At 36.7% G+C, this 21,452-nt stretch overlaps 1 protein-coding gene across 3 annotated transcripts in view; it reads left to right on the top strand.

The window, feature by feature from the left end:
* The window catches only part of SDK1 (sidekick cell adhesion molecule 1), a 1,143,865-nt gene that overhangs the window by 781,284 nt on the left and 341,129 nt on the right, over window positions 1–21,452 (top strand). For all 3 annotated transcript variants that reach the window (XM_072597683.1, XM_072597681.1, XM_072597682.1), the window contains exons 14-15: window positions 1,768–1,944; window positions 19,146–19,282. In XM_072597683.1, the coding sequence (XP_072453784.1) occupies window positions 1,768–1,944; window positions 19,146–19,282 (314 nt within the window). The remainder of the gene's footprint in view (window positions 1–1,767; window positions 1,945–19,145; window positions 19,283–21,452) is intronic.

The raw sequence follows: 21,452 nt of genomic DNA, 5'->3' as shown, positions 1-21,452 counted from the left end.
AAAGGAGTTTTGCCTTGATTTATTTTCCCCCAGTGGAGGAAGATTGGAGAGAGAGAAAAAATGCTTAATTGAAAAAAAGAAAATACACTAAAAAGAAAAAAAGAAATGTCCTCCACCAGTGAAGATGGGCAGCTCCTTGGAAGCTTTTAATCTTAGATAATTGTCTGGCACACTGAGACATTGAATGGCTTGTCCATGTCATAAGCAGGACTTGAACCTTGGTCTTCTTGACTTCCAAGCTGATCCCCTATATACTATGCCACATTTTCTCTTATTATAGGTAGTAAAATGAATAAAGCCAAGATTCTATATTCTTCTTTGCAATTAATTACCCTGATCAAGATAGAAAATGGCCAGAAGGACTAACAGATTTTTCTGGACCATAGAAATGATGTGTTTCTCTGATTCTTACTTTTAAAGGAATAGGAACTCAGCTAGCTAGAGAAACATATGAAAAAACTGAACAAATATGAACAAATCAACACATGACAAAAGTCTTCGTTTGTCTTGTCTGCCCATCTCCAGTTTTTTCCAGCATGAAAAATCTTACTGTGAATCAAATTTAGATTCAAAACAGTTTAAAATGTTGGAAACCATAAAGGAGGAGATAAAAGTTTAAAATTACTCTGAAAAAGTTGAGATACTCTATTAGAAATGTGCATCAGGAAAAAAGAGGATTGTTATTTTAAAATGTTTTTGGTGTGATTTCTGAAAGTAATAAGGATGACTAAGTCTTTCTTTCTGCATGTCTGAAAGTTAGCAGAGAATTCCCTTTGATTCTCAGGACATTATTGCAGCTTTTTAGTTGCGATTAAACATACCCAGCTTGATCCTATGAATGAGAAGGGAGAAAATTAGCCATTTTGGACATCCATTAATGTTTTCTTGCTGCTGGTTTGCATTGCACTGGAGGAACTAATTTATTCGGATACCATAGTTACTGATATAAGTGAAAACTCCTCCCCAAAGGAGAAATTTACTCATTTCTTTTGGGTAGAATCAGGCCCATTATGTCTCGGGGTAATTTCAGATAAGTAGTTTTGTAAATGTCTGGGCTCTGTGCCTGTTAAAACTTTAAAGGATGGGGCATATTTTGGAAATCAAATCAATTAATTTTGAAAAGTAAAAACAGCACTTTCATCCCATGCAGCAGTGCATGTTGGTCCTTGCCCATAGAGATCTGAAGACTGGACAGGCTCTTAACTGACTCTATATTTGAAAAGAAAATGTGCTAAAATTGCCATAGATAAAGATTAAAAGAGAAGGAAATGCAATTTTAAGGACAATTTGCTGTAATGGTTAGATTTTTAAGAAAAGCAGGTTTAGGAGATATGATTTTTTTCCCCTCTAAGACTTATATAGTTCTATTTGGGGGATTTTCCCTCTAATTCTCCAAAGTATTTTATTGTGGCTTCTCCTAAAGATTAATCTGCTTTTGCAAGAAGCCATCCCAGTTCAGACCAGTTGAACTACAGTTTTGCACCTTGGGGTGCCTACTTGCTCTCATGACTTTTTTTTGTTTCTGATTCTGAAATAAAAGACCAGATGCAATTTGATTTTTTGTGTCCTCAGTTTTGTAATCTAGTTTGGGGATATTTTTGCTTTGTTTATTTGTTTGATTTTGTCCTTTGCAATCTCTGAATTTACTTCGATAACTTATGGTGATGATTGTAAGAGCAGTTCCTGGTTTTTAACCAGTCTTTCAAACCACTGTTCTGTGGTTGGATCTTTGACCCAATTAATATTTTGAAACATTTTTACCTACAGATACGTTTGGAAGAAGGACAACATCATCATAAATCCAGCTACAAGTTCTAGAGTTGCGGTAGAAAAAGACGGTTCCCTTCTCATCAGTCAGACGTGGTCAGGCGACATTGGTGACTACACTTGCGAGGTTATTTCTGATGGAGGGAATGATTCAAGAATGGCTCGACTGGAAGTGATGTGAGCATTGTATCTATTAAGCTTTGTTAATTCTTATCTAATGATATGCATTACTATATGCAGTGATGACTATTTTGAACACTTTAATTTCATACTTTCTCTCTCCACATTTATAATCAGTGGCTTCTTCTACCTTCACAACATTTCTTACATCAGACCCCTTTTTCTCCATTCATAGAGTTACTAGTTTATTTTGGCAGTCTCCTCTGCCTCAAGTCTGTCACCATTCCAGTCTATCTTATGCACCATTGAGAGATAATTTTACTGAAATGCAAATCTATGTGACTCTCTGACTCAATCAGCTTCCATGACTTCCTAGGATAAGAGACAGATCCACAAATTGACAGCAGACATTGAGAGCTTTCTAAGTGCCAGACGCTAGGCTCAACACTGGGAATACAGATACAAAGAGAAAAGGCAGCCCCTTTTTTTAAGGAGCTTACATTCTAGGGTGACAATAGGCCTTGAGAAGAAGCTGGAGGGAAAGAAGGGGGCTGGAAGACCCTGGGAGGAGGATGCAGTATATAAAAGTTCAGAGAGTTAAGTAGAACTAAGAGAAGTGAGCAGGAATGGACTGGGGGCTTCTTTAAATGGTGGCTTCACTTAGGACTTCACTAATTGGAGGAGGGGACCACAGGGATGATGGGCTCTTCCAGGTAGAGAAAGTTGCTGGTGGCAGAGGTAGAAAGAAAATAAGATAAAAATATAAATATATGAGGTAGAAAGAAAAGAAGATAAAAAAATATAAGTATATATGTATGTATGTATGCATATATATATGCACGCACACACACACACATGAACATATAATCACAAGGAGAGATACAGAGATCGACTCCTTCATTTAATCCTATACCAGCCTGGTCCCAACCTATCTTTCCAGCCTCATTGTACATTATATTCTCTCCCATACTCTGTAGTCCACTCAAACTGGCCTTCTCTCTGTTCATCACCTTCCTATCTCTCATCTCCATGCCTTTGTACTGGACATCCCAAGTGCCACTGGTAAGTAATATTTTGCTGTTGTTCAGTAATGTTGCGTTGTCATCGTGTGGACCATAGCACAATAATACTGTCCGTGGGGTTTTCTTAGCAAAGACACCAGAGTGGCTTATCATTTCCTTGCCAGTAGATTGAAACAAACAGAGATTAAGTGATTTGCCCAAAGTTGCACAGCTAGCGAGTGTTTGAGTCTGGATTTAGACTCAGGTCTTCCTGACGCCAGGCCTAATGCTGTCCCCACTGAGCCACCCAGGTGCCTCCTAATTAGTAATATAGACTCTTTGCCTCTGCTCCGTAGAGTCCCCCTCATGCTTTAATGCAGTTCAAATATTCCCTTCTTCACGAATCTTTTTGGGATTCCCTAATGTTAGTGTGCTGCCCCCAAAACTAATACACACACATACACGTGTGTATACATATATAAAACATAAGAATCTATCATAAATACATGCATATATTATATATTATACACATATATATACACAACAAAATATATACACCTAAACTAATATTTCTTTCATTCTATGTATTTGTATCCCCAGACGCTTGCAAAATGCCTGGCATATAGTAGGCCTTAATCACACTTGATACATAGATTTATTGATTGATTCACAGTATCCTGGATTAGCACTCATCGTCCATCAATTATAGTGAATATCCGTATACTTAACAAAGGGTTCTTAAGCAATTTAAGGAAATGCTTCCAAAGTTTCACTATTAGATTAGTTGACTATTTATTGATTATAGATCTTTTAATCAATTTCTTCTTGTTAGTATCCCCCTTCCCCTTTCCTCTCACCATAAGCCTCTACCTTTTAGGGAATGAAGCTTAGATATCCAGTACAGCCCTTTATTCTTCAACCCTTTATTCATTTATTAGCTTTTTTTTTTTTTTTAACAAACTGTGCCCTCCTAGGAAGAGCTTCAGGGCATAAGTACAAAATTAAACATGAAAATAGATGAAGCATGGTATAGCAGCAATTAGGACAGCAGTAAACAAAACTGCATATTATAAACCATCACCTCTCAATTTTTTAAATGCCATCCCATTAGGAAAAGCCATTGTAAAAAGGCAAGTCTTACAGGACTCTGCTGGGCCTTGAATCAGAAAAGAATTCCATACCGAAGGATCTTACAATAAAAAACAACTTCCCTCCTCATTTAAGGTGTATATGATATATAAAAAGATGTTACAGGAGTCTCCCAGCTGCACTCCATCATTCTGATGGTCATGACAATAGCAACTATTAACTGACATTTATGTAGAACTTCAGGGTTCACAAAGAACTTTCTTAATAACATCCCTATTCAGTCATTTTTTCAGTCATGTTCAACTCTTTGTGACCCCATTTGGGGTTTTCTTGGCAAAGATCCTGGAGAGGTTTGCCATTTTCTTCTCCAGCTCATTTTACAGATAAGTAAACCGAGGCTAATGGAGTTATAGGACTTGCCCAAAGTCACACAGCTAGTAACTACAGCCAGATTTGAACTCAGGAAGATGAATCTCCTCATTGAAGACCCAGGATCACTCTGTCACCTAGCTGCAGTGGCAACTTTGAAAAGTAGGGGATACAATCATTTTTATCTCCATTTTATAGATGAGAAAACTGAGACTCAGAGAAATGAAATAACTTGGTCATAAACTAGTAGTGGCAATAAGAAGAATTCACATTTCTATAGAACTTCAAGGTTTATAGAACAAATCTTCCCCGCAGAATCTCTTTGAGAAGGGCTGTATATTTGCATTTTACAAACAAATTGTGTGGTTTAGGTCCTGATCCAGTGTTCCTGATACGACTATTCTGCCACACCAACTACCTACAGTATGTTTTTTATTTTAAAAACTATGCCACATTGCCTCTTGCAATGATAACATTAAAGTCTGTGTGTCATTAATAGGGATTCCCACCTAAATGCTCATGAAACCCAACCTGTCTGTTGTGGGCCAACATGTGCCAAATCTGCCTCAGATGCTTCCTAAGTGTGTCACTCTGGTCATGTCCCTTGACTTCAGTCTGCCTTAGTTTCCACGTCTGCATTGTGAGGATAATAGTAGCACAAAGGGTTAATATGAGGATCAGATGAGATAATATATGTCAAGGGTTTTACAAACCTTAAACCCCTACGCAAATGTTAAGAGTCGATGTTTTTATTGTCTGTTGCTGTTGGTTATCCCAAAGCTTTGGGGCAATAAAAATGCCCTGATGGCCTGGGCCAGGGGCTTTTCCCCTTGTTTTCCACCAAAATCTTGCCACTTTACACTAACCATGTACCAAGTACTTACTGCTTTACCCACTAACCATGAGGAATGCCCATCCCTGGAGGGTCACCTCCTTAGCAAAAATAGGAATATTTCCCTTCCCATTTACTAAAATAATTGACTCCTTTTCTTTCCCCATTTTCTCTCTCACTCGTTATTGGCTACTTTCTTCTAGCATTCTCCCATAGTGTGCTAATACTTCTGACAGTGGATTCCTCTTTTCATAGCTATTACCTTATCTCCAGTACTTTACTTCCAACTTCTTTAGAAATTTCTCTCCATTATGTTAACATGCTGGAGCATAAGCACTAAGTTTACACAATGTTTTGTATTTTTCCTTAAAAAAAAGACTTCGGTACAATCTCAGATCATCTGTCATTGATATCAAATAAATAAGTGTTAGCATTTCATGAAGACTCTGTCAACAGAAGCAAAATTGCATCCTTTCAATGTAATGCATTCTTTTCCTCAGTAATATGTTTATGTTCAACTGATTTACATACCCTCCCTACTATTTGCTTATCCAATTTCTTCTAAGCAAAATACATTTTTAGTAAATGTTTGTTCCTAAAAAATATAGACTTTTTATTGCTAAAATACTTCATCTCTAAGTATAGGAATATTTACACATTTGGGATGCTAATCAATTTAGTGGCTACTTAGCGACAAGACTGATTTGGAACATAACAATGTCATCATCCCCTTTAATGCGTTACAAGGTTAATAAATCCTCCATGTTCCCCAAACATGAATAAAATGAGAACGCTGGGGACCTAATACAGGTATTTTTTTTTTTTTTTTACCAAATACAGTTGAAACCATTCTGTATCAGGAATGATAGTAATAATAGCAATTTTTACTGTTCATGGTAGTTTCCCATACGTTATCTAAGTAATAACTAAGATTTCTTCCATCTGCTCAAGTATAAAATGCTAAAGCAGAGTTGTTCAGAAAATAACAAGGAATAAAAATCTCATATTTCAGACCTGAGAAGAACTTATACCTAAAAAGGCAACCTTCTAAAGTCCCTCAAAGATTATTTCCTCTTGCTATTTCTCCTCAGCTTAAAACTACTTTAATATAGACATTATTTTACAAAGTAACAAAAATACCCTTTTTTTTAAAAAAAGAAAAAGGCAGGAAATATGTTAGCTTCCCATTGTATTTATTTTGCCTACATCAAAGAAACTAGTAACTCTATTTTCCATATATGGTGTAAAGAATTTTCTACCGTGTTGGTAGAAATTGATGCCATTATATCTGAATATGGAATGAGCCTGGGATATTATGAACTGATTTGGCCTTTACGTAAATAATTGTGATAGAGATAGTTACCTGTGAGTTCTGAACCTGTCGGAGTTGGTGGACCTTTGCAAATGTAAAGGATTTAAGGAAACTAGAAGACTGGTGGGGAGGATGGTGGTAATGGAAAACATTGAAAGGTACAGAATCTTTAAAGAAGAACAAACAATGAGGTGTGTGCGTGTGAGGGAGGGGGACTCAGGAGGAGTCAAGTCAGTGAGAAGACACACAGGGAGGTCTGAATTGGGATTTTAGTTTTATCCATCCTAACTTAGCACTTTAAACATCACAGGGTTTCTTGGGATGAGATTCCCCTGCTCTATAATTCAATGGGGTTTTATTCTTTCCCTTTAATTACTTGTCCTTCCAAAGGACTAGAAGGGTGGTCAGCTCAGCATGCAGAGAGATTTAGGGAGGACATCAACAAATTTTGTTGATTAGCTTTTTTGTCATCTTCATTTCTCAATAAGTCCCTCGCCAATCTTCTACTTAAAACTCATTAATAAAGATTTAGGAATAATGGAAGACAAAAAAAACCCCAATTTATCCAAACTAACAAAAACATTGATCAAGCCCAGCTATACGTGCAGGGTTCTGCTCTCCTTGTACTCTCTCTGCCAAGAATGGAAGGAGGGAAATGCATTCTTGCATCTAAGAGGAAAACTTGATATTTGATCATTGATATTTATATTTGATTGATATTTACTGATATTTGATAAATTGATATGAATAATTATTTCATGATAAGTCATCATTTTAAATGGAACAATCAAAGCTTTCTGTGGACAGTAATTAATTATCACCCATATTTCTCCACAACTTTGAGGTTTACACATTTCCTCATAAGTGAGTCATTCCTGAGCCCCCTGTCACCTTTCTGAGATGATCTCATTCCTCGTAAGTAGCAGGGTCAGGTCTGAGCTCCACTTATCCAAGTTCAAAGCCAGGGCTCCCTCACTAGTCTAGTTTTCTTAGAGTAAGTTCCATGTAAATTCCTAGTGCACCTAATTTTCAAGCATTGTCCGGTGTTAACAAATGGCTGGTTCCAACTCTGTTCAGGAGACATGTACCCTGAAGTGATGAGAGGGAAAAGTTCCCACCACAGAAGGTACAGAAAGGACTTGCCATTCCTGGATCTTTGGGCTATCAGTGTCCTGACCACAGAGGCACAATAGCCTGAGTAATGAACAGAAAAGCTACAGGACAGCCTGAATTCCTTTTTGCAGAGGTAGCTGGGAGACCAAAAGCAGAAATAGTGGAAAGTTATAACAATGGAAAGTGTTTCCTTCCTTCAGTGAGAACCTACACAAAGTCTGAATGAGGAGTCATGACAAGTCAGGTTGACATACAAAGAGATACAACTTGTGGTGGGAGCAGAAGGGATGTTAAGACAACAACACAACCCAGACTGAACCAGAACACTGGCGTGTCTGAAATGCCCAGTGCGATCTGCTCATGTGGCTAGCTCATGGGGCTTTACGGGTCAGTCAGCCCCAGCTGGATTATGCTGTGGGGCCACAACTATGACTGTGTTGCACCCAGAAGATACAGATTCAGTATAGAGAGTAGAAGAGAGAGCAAAATCCCCGCGTAGATCTTGTACAGGGGCATAGTAACTAGCTTTCTTGCTGTCTGAAGCCCAGGCTTCCATAGGCTTATGGTATAAAGGTACCTGGGAACTATCCCTCTCATGGAATGACTTATGGGGAGTATTCCATTCAATTCAGTAAACATTTATTAAGTACATCATATGGGGAGAGCAGCAAGGCATAGGAGACAGAAGGCTGGTCTCACAGTTAGGAAGACCTACGTTCAGACCTCACCTTCCATACCTCTTAGGCAAGGTATTTAACCTCTCAGGAACCCTAGAAAATGCAAAGAATGTAGGGTGCAGGGCAGGTGCAGATCTTCATTGAAAGATAGGCAGCTAGGTGGCACAGTGGATAGAGTACATGCCCTGGAGTCAGGAAGACCTTTGTTCAAATCCGATCTCAGACTAGCTGTGTGACCCTGAGCTCACTTAACCTTGTTTGCTTCAGTTTCCCTATCTGTAAAATGAACTGGAAAAGGAAATGGAAAACCACTCCAGTATCTCTGCCACGAAATCCCCCCCAAGAAAGGGTTGTGAAGAGTCAGACATGGCTGAAACAAGTAAATAACAAATAAGTATGTATGTACACCCAGATATATGCACACACGTTTACATACATGTGCCAGGTCAATTACCCAAGTTGGTGCTAGTTCAGCAAAAGGAATGCCTGTATTCCCTTTGGGGTATCAGACGGCATGGTATAATCCTAAATTGTGACACTATGACAGCAGGGAGGTTTTCATAGGTGTAACCCATGGGTTGGGGTGGCAGGACATGCTCACAGAGAGTCATAGAACAGATTTCCCTAACTCTGCAAGTCTGAGGAATGCTTTCCTTCAAGGAAGGAAAAGTTTACATGGGCTTCTTCCTTATTTGGGGGTTCATAGTATGTGTTTATGATGAGGCTGTGCTAATAAAGGGAAAAAAGCAGTCGCTGGCTTAGAAATCACAGCTAGATTCAAATCCTGACCTCTCTGTGCCTCAGCTTCTTTGTCTATAAAATTAAGGGTTTGAGCCTGTAAGATCCCTTACACCTCTAGCTGTAAAACTTAGAATAATTTTACTTTGTTCCATTTCTCTTTAAACTACAAATGAAGACCCAAGAGAAAATGTATCATCTTACAGGTGGCTAAAAACACAAATTTTATGTTACAGTAGAATTTTTGTGTGTGCTTACTTTACGGGAGGCCTGATAACATTAGTTATTTAAGATTTCACCTGTGGCAGCTGATAATTCTCCACTGTGCCTCAGAACCAAACACCTGCAAATTACTTAATTTCTAAAGTGAGATGGAGCATAAAAATTACAACTGATATAATAACTGAAAACAAATGAAAGACCTTCCATACAGATCCTTTCACCCAAATTTTTATATTATCTATATAGGCCTGTCATTGGAGGATTGCCATGAGTGGGAATATTTGCCTCGGGGAGATGAGAAAGGGGAATTTGAGACTGATCAACTGTAGTTATCTCTCTGAAAGGAGAAATTTCAGTAATTCCAAATTATTACATTATAACATACTTAGATTTGTTATTATTAGGATAAGACCAGGGCTTTGCTCTAGGTGCAGATATTTAGGAGTAGATGTTTCTTCCTCACAGTAACTAACATCCCTGTACCACACTTCACAGTCCTAAGAAAGCCACAGTGTGTCACAGCTACTTCAAGGCCACCCCACTCCCAGAGTCCAGTCTCTTAATGTCTTTTGTTCTTTCATTCCCCCTTTAGGGGTACATTATGGTGCATTGAGGGGATAGATGCCCTCTCTTCTGACATACTTCGGTCCAAATTCACACTATGCCCTGCCTTCCTCTGTTTCACCACCACCACCTCCAGCCCCCAACGGAATTTGTCTTAGGTGCAAGAAGCCTTGGTTATGGCTTTGCTTACAGTTACTATCACCCAATTTAGCATTTGAATATTCCCTGTTGACTTTAGTCTTATCTCCTCAGCTAGTTTGTAAGCTTCTGTTTCTAAGGGACTTTGACAACATATGCCTTTTCTTTATTTCCCACAGTGCTTGGCACAGTACTGAGCGCACCCAAGTATTAAATCAATATTTTTGATTAATTGATATATTGCTTATAGGCTCATGTAAGATTTCACCTTCTCTTATGGACTCAAAGAGTAATTCCTATGTATACGGGGTGCAGTAAAAGCCTAAATTATAAGTCTTACTGAAAAGCCCTGACCCTTACAGGGGATTAGAAGAGTTAAAGACATCTCAAACCACTCCTGACAAAACCATAATGAAGGCTAAGCATTTTAGTAGTTTCTTGAGAGTTATCAGGGCCTTAAGTTGACCCATCATCTTCAGAATGAAGACACTGAAAATAGGTTTGACCAAGAAATCTTTTTTGAGTTAAAGGGGCAAGCTTTTTTATATAGAACTAATGTATGTTTGATCACCCCTGCCACAGTCATTCACCTTCAGCTACAATTTTACCAATTACTTTCTCTTGAGCCTTTTTCAAAAATGTTTCTCCTAAACACACCTAGTTTGGTCTCCTTCATAAATAAGTCACTTAGTTAGTTTTATATTACAGTGTCATTTATCGTATTTTTTCCCTACTTTTCTCTAACCAGTACAAACTAACTCAGTGCTGGGAAATTTTTTCTAACATTTTTCGCTTTTGTTATCATATTTTTGTATATCATTCTTTCTAGGAGTATTACTCTCAATCTTTTATCTCCTCTCAGACTTTCTGGCAGAAAGTCTAGCTGAAGTAGATGCATTATATAACAAATCACAATTGACAGATATATAGTATTTTAAGATTTACGAAGTGCTTTCCCAACAATAACTCTGTGAGAGAAGTAGTGCAAGTAATATTCTCTTCCCAATTTAAAGATGAGAAAATGAAGAATCAGAGAGGGTAAGTGACTTTTTCATCAGCAGAGAGTCAGTATCAGAGTCGAGATTCACAGTCAAGTCTCCTGGTTCAAAATCAGAACTCTTTCTATGCTCCATGCATACACCTTAATATAAACTAAGACTTCATTTTTCGGGCATCTTTCAGGAATAAGTTGTTTTGCACTACTGAAGATTCCCCATTACATACCCAAACCATTATTTTAGTTGTTTGAAAATGTTTCTCCGAAACACACCTAGTTTGGTCTCCTTCATAAACAAGTCACTTAGTTAGTTTTATATTAGTGTCACTTATGGCATTTTTTCCCTACTTTTCTCTAACCCACACAGAGTATATGGGTGGGGGGGAGCAACTTTTTGTATTCAATTTTGCCAATATTATTTCATAAGATTTCTATCTTGTATGGTGCATATATTATTATATTTTCTTATAAATTCAGCCTTAATTACTCCATATTTGCCATTTATTTCATTCTTTGGGGTCTATTAGGTTGGAAAGGCATGAAGAATACACTCACTCCATCATCTTGGTAACCCTGTGACCGAGGCTATTACCATAAAGTGGGTAATAATAGGAAATGATTATAAAATAATCAAACTAGTTTCCATGTGTTTTTTTGTTCAATTAATTGTCATACATCTATCATTGGTCAAGCTAATGTGAATAGATTGATAAGCCAGTGTTCATTTCTATATCATGGATCCCTTTGGTAGTTTGGTAATGCCTACGGACCTCTTATCAGAAGAATGTTTTAAAATGGACAAAAGAAAATGAGATTACACAAGAACCCAATTACATTGACATATAATTATCACAATATATATTTTTAAAGTTATAGATCTCAGATTAAGAGCTTCTGATCTAGAATTATTTACCTCTGTGTTGTGCCCACTATTGTGTTTTTTTCAGATGCATGTATCCATTTTCAATAATTTTCTTTCTCTTTCCTGATTGCCAGGCTATTAATAGCAACACTTGACACTGTGCCTAACTGCACAGTGTAGGATCATTGTACCATAATTTAACTTGTTACTACCATTCTCTTGTTGATAAAAAAACCAAACTCATCATATAAATCTAGAGTTGGAAAGTCACTTGAGGACCATCTAATCCAACAAGTACCTGAGCATGACTCCAGTCTGTTCCCTCTGAGGAACCTTCCAAGATAGCCAATTCTACTTTCACCAGAGCTCTGATTAATACTATATATTTTTCCTTACATGGAACTGAAATCTTCCTTTCTATAACTTCTACCCATTGCTCCCAGCTATTTACTATCTTCTGATGCCAAACAGAATTTTGAATTCTTCCATATAATAGCACTTCAGGTATTTGAAGACAGCTGTTGTATCCCTCCCATTACTCTTATTCAGTTAAACATTCAAAATTTCTCTAACTGATCTTCCTATGAGATAATCTGAAGCCCTCGCTTCCCCTCCTGATCAACTCTTGCTACATGGACTTGAACTTGTGACAGCTTTCTTGAAATGTAATGTTTAGATCTAAACATAATATTGCAAATGTGATATGAACATATTTGGGGAGGGGGAATTAGGCAGGGGTCTCAGTGTCACACAGGTGACCCATTAATCTTTCAGAGTACCAAAATGTTTAGATTATTTCCACATAACTGTTGGTTATCCCATTCTATCCCATACTTGCAAAATTGATTTATTTAAACCCAAGGACTCTATATTTATCTATTAAAACTTCATCTTATAAATTTGGCCCATTTTTCTAGCCAAGCCAGATCTTTTGGGTTCCTAAGTCTGTGATCAAATATATTGACTTTTTTGCCCAATTTAATGTCATCTTGAAATCTGATGTCATCTTTTCCCTCTCAAGTCATTGATAAAAATCAGGACATGACCAACTCTTCTGTTGAAACCACTACATTAGTATCATTTCATTAATAACTAATTACTTTTAGGGTCTGGGCATTCACACAGTTCTGAATCAATTTAAATTTACACATATTCCTCAGTTTTGTCCAAAAGTATACCATGAGAGACATTGATCATATATTTTTCTTAAATCTAGGTAATGGCATGTATAATGTTCCTGTGATGTTACAGTCTAATAATCCTATTAAAAAAGGAAAGAAGATCAATTTAGCATGATCATATTCCAGAGTTCAGATTCTTTCAGGGTTTGGGGAACAGATCTCTGGCTCAGAGGCTCACCATAGATGCTATGTATTTAATAATTACAAGAAAGGAAGGATTCACAGATTTTGAAGTCATAACTGCCTTGTAGTCCCACTTTGGCCCCGAATGCAGATTTCTGGGATACAAAGGATGAATCTACAACCCAAAAGGGAATGTCTTTCATCTTTCTGGTCAAAGGCCGGGATTGAGTGATTTACTTCTTCTTTTGGTGCTGACACCTATTATAGTTTCACTAAAGGAAAAAGTATCCACATTGATACTGTCAACTAGTTCAGGTGACTTGTTGCATCAGTTCCCCAGAGCAGTAGGAAGGATGGGCTTCTTCCCTGCTTTTAGTCAAGCAGGGGCATACGTGATTCAATCACCTTACTATTATTAAATGATAAAATATACATATATTAAGATAAATTATAACCAAGTCTATACAGGATCTTTAACAAAATATGAACTAAATATTTTTATTAGCAGTAGATACAATAGAATACAAAACTGATTGGAGAGCTGCATATATATGTATATATATATACATATATATATATACACATAAGAGAATAGGAGAATCAAGTCATTGGTACAAAATAGAATGCAGGAGAAAGAATATATATGGTATTCTAAACAAAGTTTAACTAGTCACTTTTGGGGAAGCATAGGCATCAGTTCATGACCTAAGTACATGATTTTGCCCCACTGAGACAGAATATTTTCTACTCTTGAGTAGATAATATACAGAGTATATCATGAATTAAGCCATTTGCCTTTCTCCAATCCTGCAAAACCCTTTCTATTCTCCATAATTTAAATTTCTATCACCTTGATTAAGTAAGTATTTATTAAGCATTTCTTACATTCAAGGCTCTATGCTTGAAACTGATGATACCATGTTAAAGACAAAACAGCTCCTGTCCTCATAGAGCATTATTGTACTGTGTAAAACATGTTCCACCATATATAAATATAAGGTCATTTGAGAATGGAGAGAGCCTGATGATTGGAAGGATCAGGACATTAATAGAAGTCTTCATGAAAGAGGTTATACCTTAACTAAGCCTTGAGGGTTTCTGACAGTAAGGGTGAGGAGAGAGTGTTTTCCAAGAGTGGAAGATGACTTCTGTGACTCCCTGGAGTTGGGAGATAGTATGTGGAGTTCAAACAGCAGGCCAGTTTGGTTTACTTATAGAGTATAAGTTGGAAGTGTTGATGGGAAGCATATTCTGGAGGGTCTTCTATGTCAGACAATGAAATTTTTATTTTCTACCATGGGATTCTACTTATCTTTTCTCTGAACCACTTGAAATTATCTCTCTTAAAATTTAGGATTTGTATCAAACTGTGCCCTGCTTTCTTCTTTATCAAACATTATAAAATAGAATGACAACTTTTCTCCCAAGGCTCCCATCATTATTAGTTCAGCAACCATTTTCTCCATATTGATCCAAATTGTGTCCACATTAGCACTTCTCGGTCACTTCCTACACCTTTTGAAGAATAGCCAATTTGTGCAAGGGCCTTTCCAAAGAGCAAAACCCTTGGCCTCTATGTTACTGATAATCAGACTTGCTAGGTAAATGATCTCTGAATGAATAGGCATTATTACATAGACTATAAATTATTTTTTTAAGTCAGCAACCCCATCAATGAAATTGGACACTTCTAATCCAAATTGTGTCTATTTTAGTCTGAAAAAAAGGATTATCTGAAATTGAGATGTGTGCAAGAATTCAATGTTTTTTGGCTTAGGTAATTGTTAAATATTTGTTATAAAATCAGAAGTAGACCTGGAATAGCTCACTTAATGAATAACTACTTGAGCAAAAAGACCACTGTACTATTCACAACTACGAATTTCATATTTCATATTCCAAAGGCAGAATCTCCATGTTTCTCTGAATTTCCTATCAATTCTTATTATTTGTAATGTAGCAAACCTGATGAACTCCTTGATATAACAAACAGATGTCATAATCTGTTCTTACCCTGCCTATAAATCAGTCACCAAACATTTAAGTGCCTTATCTGTGCCAAACAATCCTATCTCTTACTGTTCACTCACAACCCAAATAACCTCCATTTGAGTCAGCCTCACTGCTACCCCCAAAAGTACTTATTATGTGCCCCTAAAGATGACATTTTTAAGGTAAGAACTATTTATCTAAACCATCTCTGCCAAAACCATAATTAAAACAAAATGATAATAATGATAATAATAATAATTATTATTATAGCTAGCCTTTATATAATGCTTTTAGATTTGCAAAGTACTTTGTAAATATTATCTCATCCTCTCAACAGCCTTATTGCTATTATTATAGAAAATCAGCATGTTTTTTATTTTTTAATACAGGTAAAATAAATGATTTTAAGGTTCTAAACAATATTTTATTTTATTTTTATGATCTGTAACATCCATTTCCCCCAAATTCATTAATTTATTTGTTTTCAGTTTTCAACAATCACTTCCACAAGTTCAAAATTTTCTCCCCCTCTATCCCTCCTCCCTCTCCAAGAGGGCATACAATCTTATATGGTCAACAATATTTTAGTACAGAGTTATAGTATGTATTGTTGCTGTGGTCCCCAGTGCTTGAATAGTAGTCCTAATTTTCTTTAGTCATTCTCACAGGTAGATGTTATGTTTGTCCTTGATTTTCAAAGAGGACCATGACATTGGAAATGATGACATGACTTGCATTTGACTTTGTTTTGAGTGAGGGAGGGCTGTGCCAGGGCACCAGCCTCATTTTCTTCTCCTGAGTCATCTGGATCCAGTGACCAGACATTCATCAGGATGACTAGAAATGGCCCAGGATGCAATGGGAGACCTTGGCCTCTTTGACCTTAGGCCTCTTCAGGTACTCACTTAGGGTGAGGTAAGGTCGATACAGTGAATAGGCCTGTTAAGAAGTAGTCAGGGAGGGGCCCCTTTAATAAGCAGAAGAAAAATGACTAAATCAAGCTGTAAGGGAAGGGAAACAGTTACAAGTGATAATCACTCTTTAGCCAGGAGGGGTCCAGAAAAGAGCCCTTAAGTGGAGTTTGAGCAGGGACCCAGTCTAAGGGCTTCAGAGTACAGTAGGTTTAAGGTCAGAAGGGGAGAAGAGAGGACAGGAGAGTATGGGACAGGAGAGGAGAGCAAAGCAAAGCAGTCCAGTAAGCCCCAAGTGAACTAGGCATGTCTGGCCATAAATAGACAGTGATGGAGGAGGTGGGACATAACAACCAGGGAAATCAGGCAAGGTTTCTTGAAAGAAATATACTTGAAGTTGAGCCTTAAAGGGAGCTGTGGGTTCTAAGAGGCTACTAGGTTTAAAAAAAAAAAAAAAAAGAAGAGCTTTATTAGTATGCAAGATAGAGAGCCTATTCAAAGGTACAGTAGTGTTTGAATATAGAATGTCCTGTACAACAAAAAGCAAACAGGCCAATTTAACTGAAAGGGATTAATATGTAGTCAGTCTGGAGAGGAAAAATGGTGCCAGATTATTAAGGTTATGAATAACAAAATGGGTCCTTTAAAATTTTTTTTCCAGAAAACAATGGGGAGCCCCTAAAGCTTCTTAAAGTAGGGGAATACCATGGATGGAAATGAATCTATAAAATACAAATTTGACACCTATGTGAAATATGGCTTGAAAAGAATAGATATTAGATACAGGGAGATCAAGTTAGGAGATGATAGATATTAATTCTTTTTTACCAAATTCATACACATTTCTCCATTCAATCAACAGATTGAACAGTGACTGTCTATAAGATATAGTCCCTGATTGAATGAATGAGTGAACAAATGTCATTGAACACATTCAAGAAGGATTTCTTGTGTACTTCCACTAAGTGAGGTACTAAGAGAATAAAGAAACAAATGAAGGCATGATGCTGTACATGTTAACGATGAAGCCTTACATGAAAGAATTAGTGTTAACGATATTACTTAAATTTATATGATCAAAAATAAGACAAGCCAGTCATGTAGTGTGAGTGAGAAACAATTGATAGACAGCCCAAATAATGCATTGGCACCTCAGGGAGATTAAATTAACAAAAGCATGTGTTGTGAAGATTCTATACAAAGGATTTGTGAGAAAATATGGACAAGAATCATACAGGATCAGAATGCACAGAGTTTGTGGCAGGATCCTGATCATTTACAGAGCTTTCAAACTACCAAAATAATGGCATAATCCCTCTTGAACAAAACGTTAATGTGTTTGTTAATCCAAATTGCTTCTATTCTTCCTTAGTTAGGACATTTTCCCCCATTTTAAAAAGGCTCATTTAAATGACCAAGCTTCCGACTTATACACTTGATTATACATCTCTGTCCAAGGATTTAGGTCTCAAAATGTTATCTATTTCTTCATAATGTTGATACTACACAGTGAAGGAAACTGGGACTATATACTGTACTCGATCAGCAGGAAGTGAAAACATCTTTTATGAAGACACAGTAACCCAGAATATTGATTAGTTACTAGTTTCTTCAAATTGATATTCGTGTGTCAACTAGTTACATAGCTTAAGGGAAGTTCAAGATATATTTATCAGGGATATATATTTTTTGTTCATTTCTAATTTGGGTTCTGCTGTTACTACTTCAGTAATTTTAATTTTGTTGTGTTCAAGATGAAACCAATTTATATTGGAAAATAATAGAAAATTCAATACAGGAGAAGTAGAATAAATATTTTTATCCTAGCATGTTCTTTACCTTAGGCTTAATCAGAAATCCAAGTGAGATTAGATTACTGAAGAGCTCAAAGAGAAAGAAAAGCTCTTTTTTCTGGCTTAAAAACAATTCATGATTAAAGGAAAAAACGAGAATATGACTCAAGCTTAATTTTTTTATTATATTAAAATCTTAGTCTGTAATGGAATACCATACAAGTAGTACATGTGGGTTAGAGGGTGTTATGTTTCTTAGGTAGGTCTAACTATATAGCAGCTTAATAAATTTAAAAGGGTAATGAGTACATTTTTAATTAAGGAATCAAGTGTAATTATGGTTTCTTGTCCTGACCTGTGTGGGTCAGCAATAATTGATGTCTGGGAGAGAATCAAAGACTGGTTAGTAGATGGAATGGGTCAGACCTAGATAAACCCTTCTACTCTCACTGCTGGGGAACATTTAGATAAGATGCAGCAGCCCAGAACAGCCATAAAATAGAGTCTTGCTCCCACATTTATAAAATGTAAAGGTTAAATAGGAGGCTTGGACTGGTTGTGATCTGGGGGCTCACAAGATCAGTGGCTAATGAGAAGGGTACAGTTGAGGTTTGCTATCCATTCCCTAATAAATCCAAGGGAAAGTCTTTGCTAAGAGCAACATTTATTCTTCAAATTTATGCATTTTAATTATATTTCAGTTCTATAGCATTTCTCATGGGTTTACTGTTTCAGTCAGTATGTTAGCTATATTTTCTACTTGAACCCTTTCCCCTAAATCTCTATTATCTAAAAGAAAAAAAAATCCTCCAATGACAGCGTAACCTCTTATCTGTCAATAAATCCAACAACTCTGTTACCTAAGAATAAATATGGGAATTTTGATGAGCAGTTCTATGTGGTTAGTGTCATGTTTTCTGCTCACCTGAGTATGAAAAATTTTGCATTAAATCATATCTCCCATGTTTTTGCTGTGTGTGTATGGCTTACTGTTGTTGTGTTATTAGAAACTAGGTATTAAAAAATGTTGACTAGGTCATTAATTTAAAAAAATACTGTTGAAATACTGACTTTTTCCACATTAAATAACAGTAACGTAAAATGTTTGCTTGCCTGCTTTAGGAACTTTAATACCAATTTTATCTTATAAATAACATAAAATTGTGAATAATGCCATTTATGAAAAGAGGCATTGCTTTTTGGACATAATAGCATACATTTATGGGCACCATTTATTTCAGTGTGACGTATTAGATCTAATAAGCTAATCTGGTACATGAACAATTCATTGCTTCTGATGTGTTTGTGTGTGTGTGTGTTTTTCTTTTCTTTCATTTTTTAAAGTGAACTGCCTCATTCACCTCAAAACCTCCTGGCTAGCCTGAATTCTTCCCATAGCCGCTCTGTGGTGCTCTCCTGGGTTCGACCCTTTGATGGAAACAGTCCTGTGCTTTATTACATTGTGGAGCTGTCTGAGAACAGTAAGTAGAGGAAAAAATTGACATCTTGGAAAATGATCAGAATTCTTTTTGAACTTTTAAAATCCTTAACCTTTACTATAGACTGTAGACCCAGAAGCAAGGGACAAGATATTACTCTCCTTAAAAGTCCCTAAATTAAAACCTAGCTGTTGCTTAAGGAAAGGTAAAAAGAGTATCTGTAAAAAGAAACAAGAAATAGTAACAGGAAGGGACAAATGTCAGAGAATGAACAGAGTTGAGGCCTAGCAGAATTGCCACCTATCTATCCAGTTCTTCTTTTCCTAAACAAAAATTCCTGGCATGGGTAAAAACCATGAAAGGAAAAAGAAAAAAATAACATCCTGGCCCTCAGGCTTGTCACTGAATAATGAGAGCTATTGAGGAGTATTCCTCTACATTTCTGTTCCCCCTTTAATGTCAGAAGAATTAGCAAGGAGACAAAGAGAAATTTACTAAGGGTTGAAAGTATTCATTAAAATAGCCCTCTTTTGGAGGTGGGGGAGTTTTTGTGGATTTCATTTATCTATGCAATTCAAGGCTACAATAACTATGGATAAATTGAGAACTGACTATAACCTATTTAGAGAGTTTAGCTGATGAATAGCTAGTGGATGGTACAAAATAATTATAATTATAGTAATGATGAGGATGATCTCCTAGGCTTCATTGAACTATTACAAACAATACTAAGTAACAAAGTTCATGTATATATAGCTCTTTGAAGCTTACAATCATCATAATAGATAGGGAATGCATGTATAATGGCCTCCATTTTACACATGAGGGCCCTGGATGGATCCCAGAGTGGTCAGGCGGCTTGCCCATCGTCAAACAGCTAATGAGCAGAAAATTCAAGACTCAGACCCAGGTCATCCAATTCCAGGCTCAGTACTCTTCCCACTATATCACAATGCTCGAGGATGTTTTTAGGGAAACAAACCTTTAAACAAAAATTCAGTGGCATTCTTACAATTAAATATAGATCTAATTTTTTTACATAAATGATTGCTAATAATAGAACCAAATTGTTCTTGTTCAGTCATCTTCAGCCATATCCAGCTCTTTGTGACCCTATTTGGGATTTTCTTGGCAAAGATATTGAAGTGGTTTGCCATTCCTTCTCCAGTTCATTTTACAGAGGAAGAAACTGAGGCAAGCAGCGTTAAGTCACTTGCCCAGTCACGCAGCTATTAATGTATTAAGTATTAAGTAGTAAGATGAGTCTTCCTGACTCCAGGCCCAGCACTCTCTCCACTGCACCACTTAGCTGCCCTGGAACCAAATTACATAGGCCTACTTAAATAACTTAGATTTTAAAATCAGTACTATTCCTAATCTAATAATATTACAAACAATTTACTTATCAAGCTGCATATCATTGTTTGCTGTTGATAAGTATTTCATAATTGAAAATAATGTAGGATGGCATAGCTCACCTTATAAGTGACTTCATGAAAATTTTCATTTTCCCTTTCCCTTTTACCTGTATGTCAGTATTTGGGAAGTCTGGAAAGGTAAGCTGGAAGCATATTTTTGAAGACCTTACATTAGGAAACCTCTCATTTTTACTTTATCCAGTAGTCAATAAAGAGCCACTGAAGCTTGCTGAATACAGAAGTGTCATGATTGACAACAATGTTTTAGGAAGATTAATTGAACAGCTGTGTAAAGGGTGGCTTAGACAGAGAAACACTGTAATACCAGTTAAGGCGTGACAGAGGTGAGAAGAAATGAAGGCCTAAACCCACCCCCACTGAATTGAAGAGGGTAGATATGAGAGATATTGTCAGGGGAGAAGTAGCAGAACTCCCAAACTGATTGGATATCATAGGATGAAAGACAATGAAAAGTAAAAAAAAAGTGAATTCCATTCTTAGAATTAAGAGATGTAGCTGCAACACTAGTTGTGTGATATGGGCAAACCACTTAGTCTCTATGAATCTTAGGTTTTTCATTTGTAAAATGAGTTAGATTGGTGTGATGGTCAACTGAGACAATGTGCGTAAAACATAAAATACTGTGTAAATGTTTAAATGTTATACCGTGTCATCTACGTCGTATCATCATCATCATCATCATCACTGTGTCTCAGAGGTTATATGCCTGTTTGGGAGGATAAAAGAAAGAAATTATGAAAAAGAAAGATTTAGGGGACAGACACACAGTATAC

The sequence above is a fragment of the Notamacropus eugenii genome, chromosome 3 (assembly GCF_028372415.1).
Source record: "Notamacropus eugenii isolate mMacEug1 chromosome 3, mMacEug1.pri_v2, whole genome shotgun sequence".
Classification (NCBI taxonomy): Eukaryota; Metazoa; Chordata; class Mammalia; order Diprotodontia; family Macropodidae; genus Notamacropus; species Notamacropus eugenii.
This window is presented reverse-complemented; position numbering and strand designations above follow the sequence as displayed.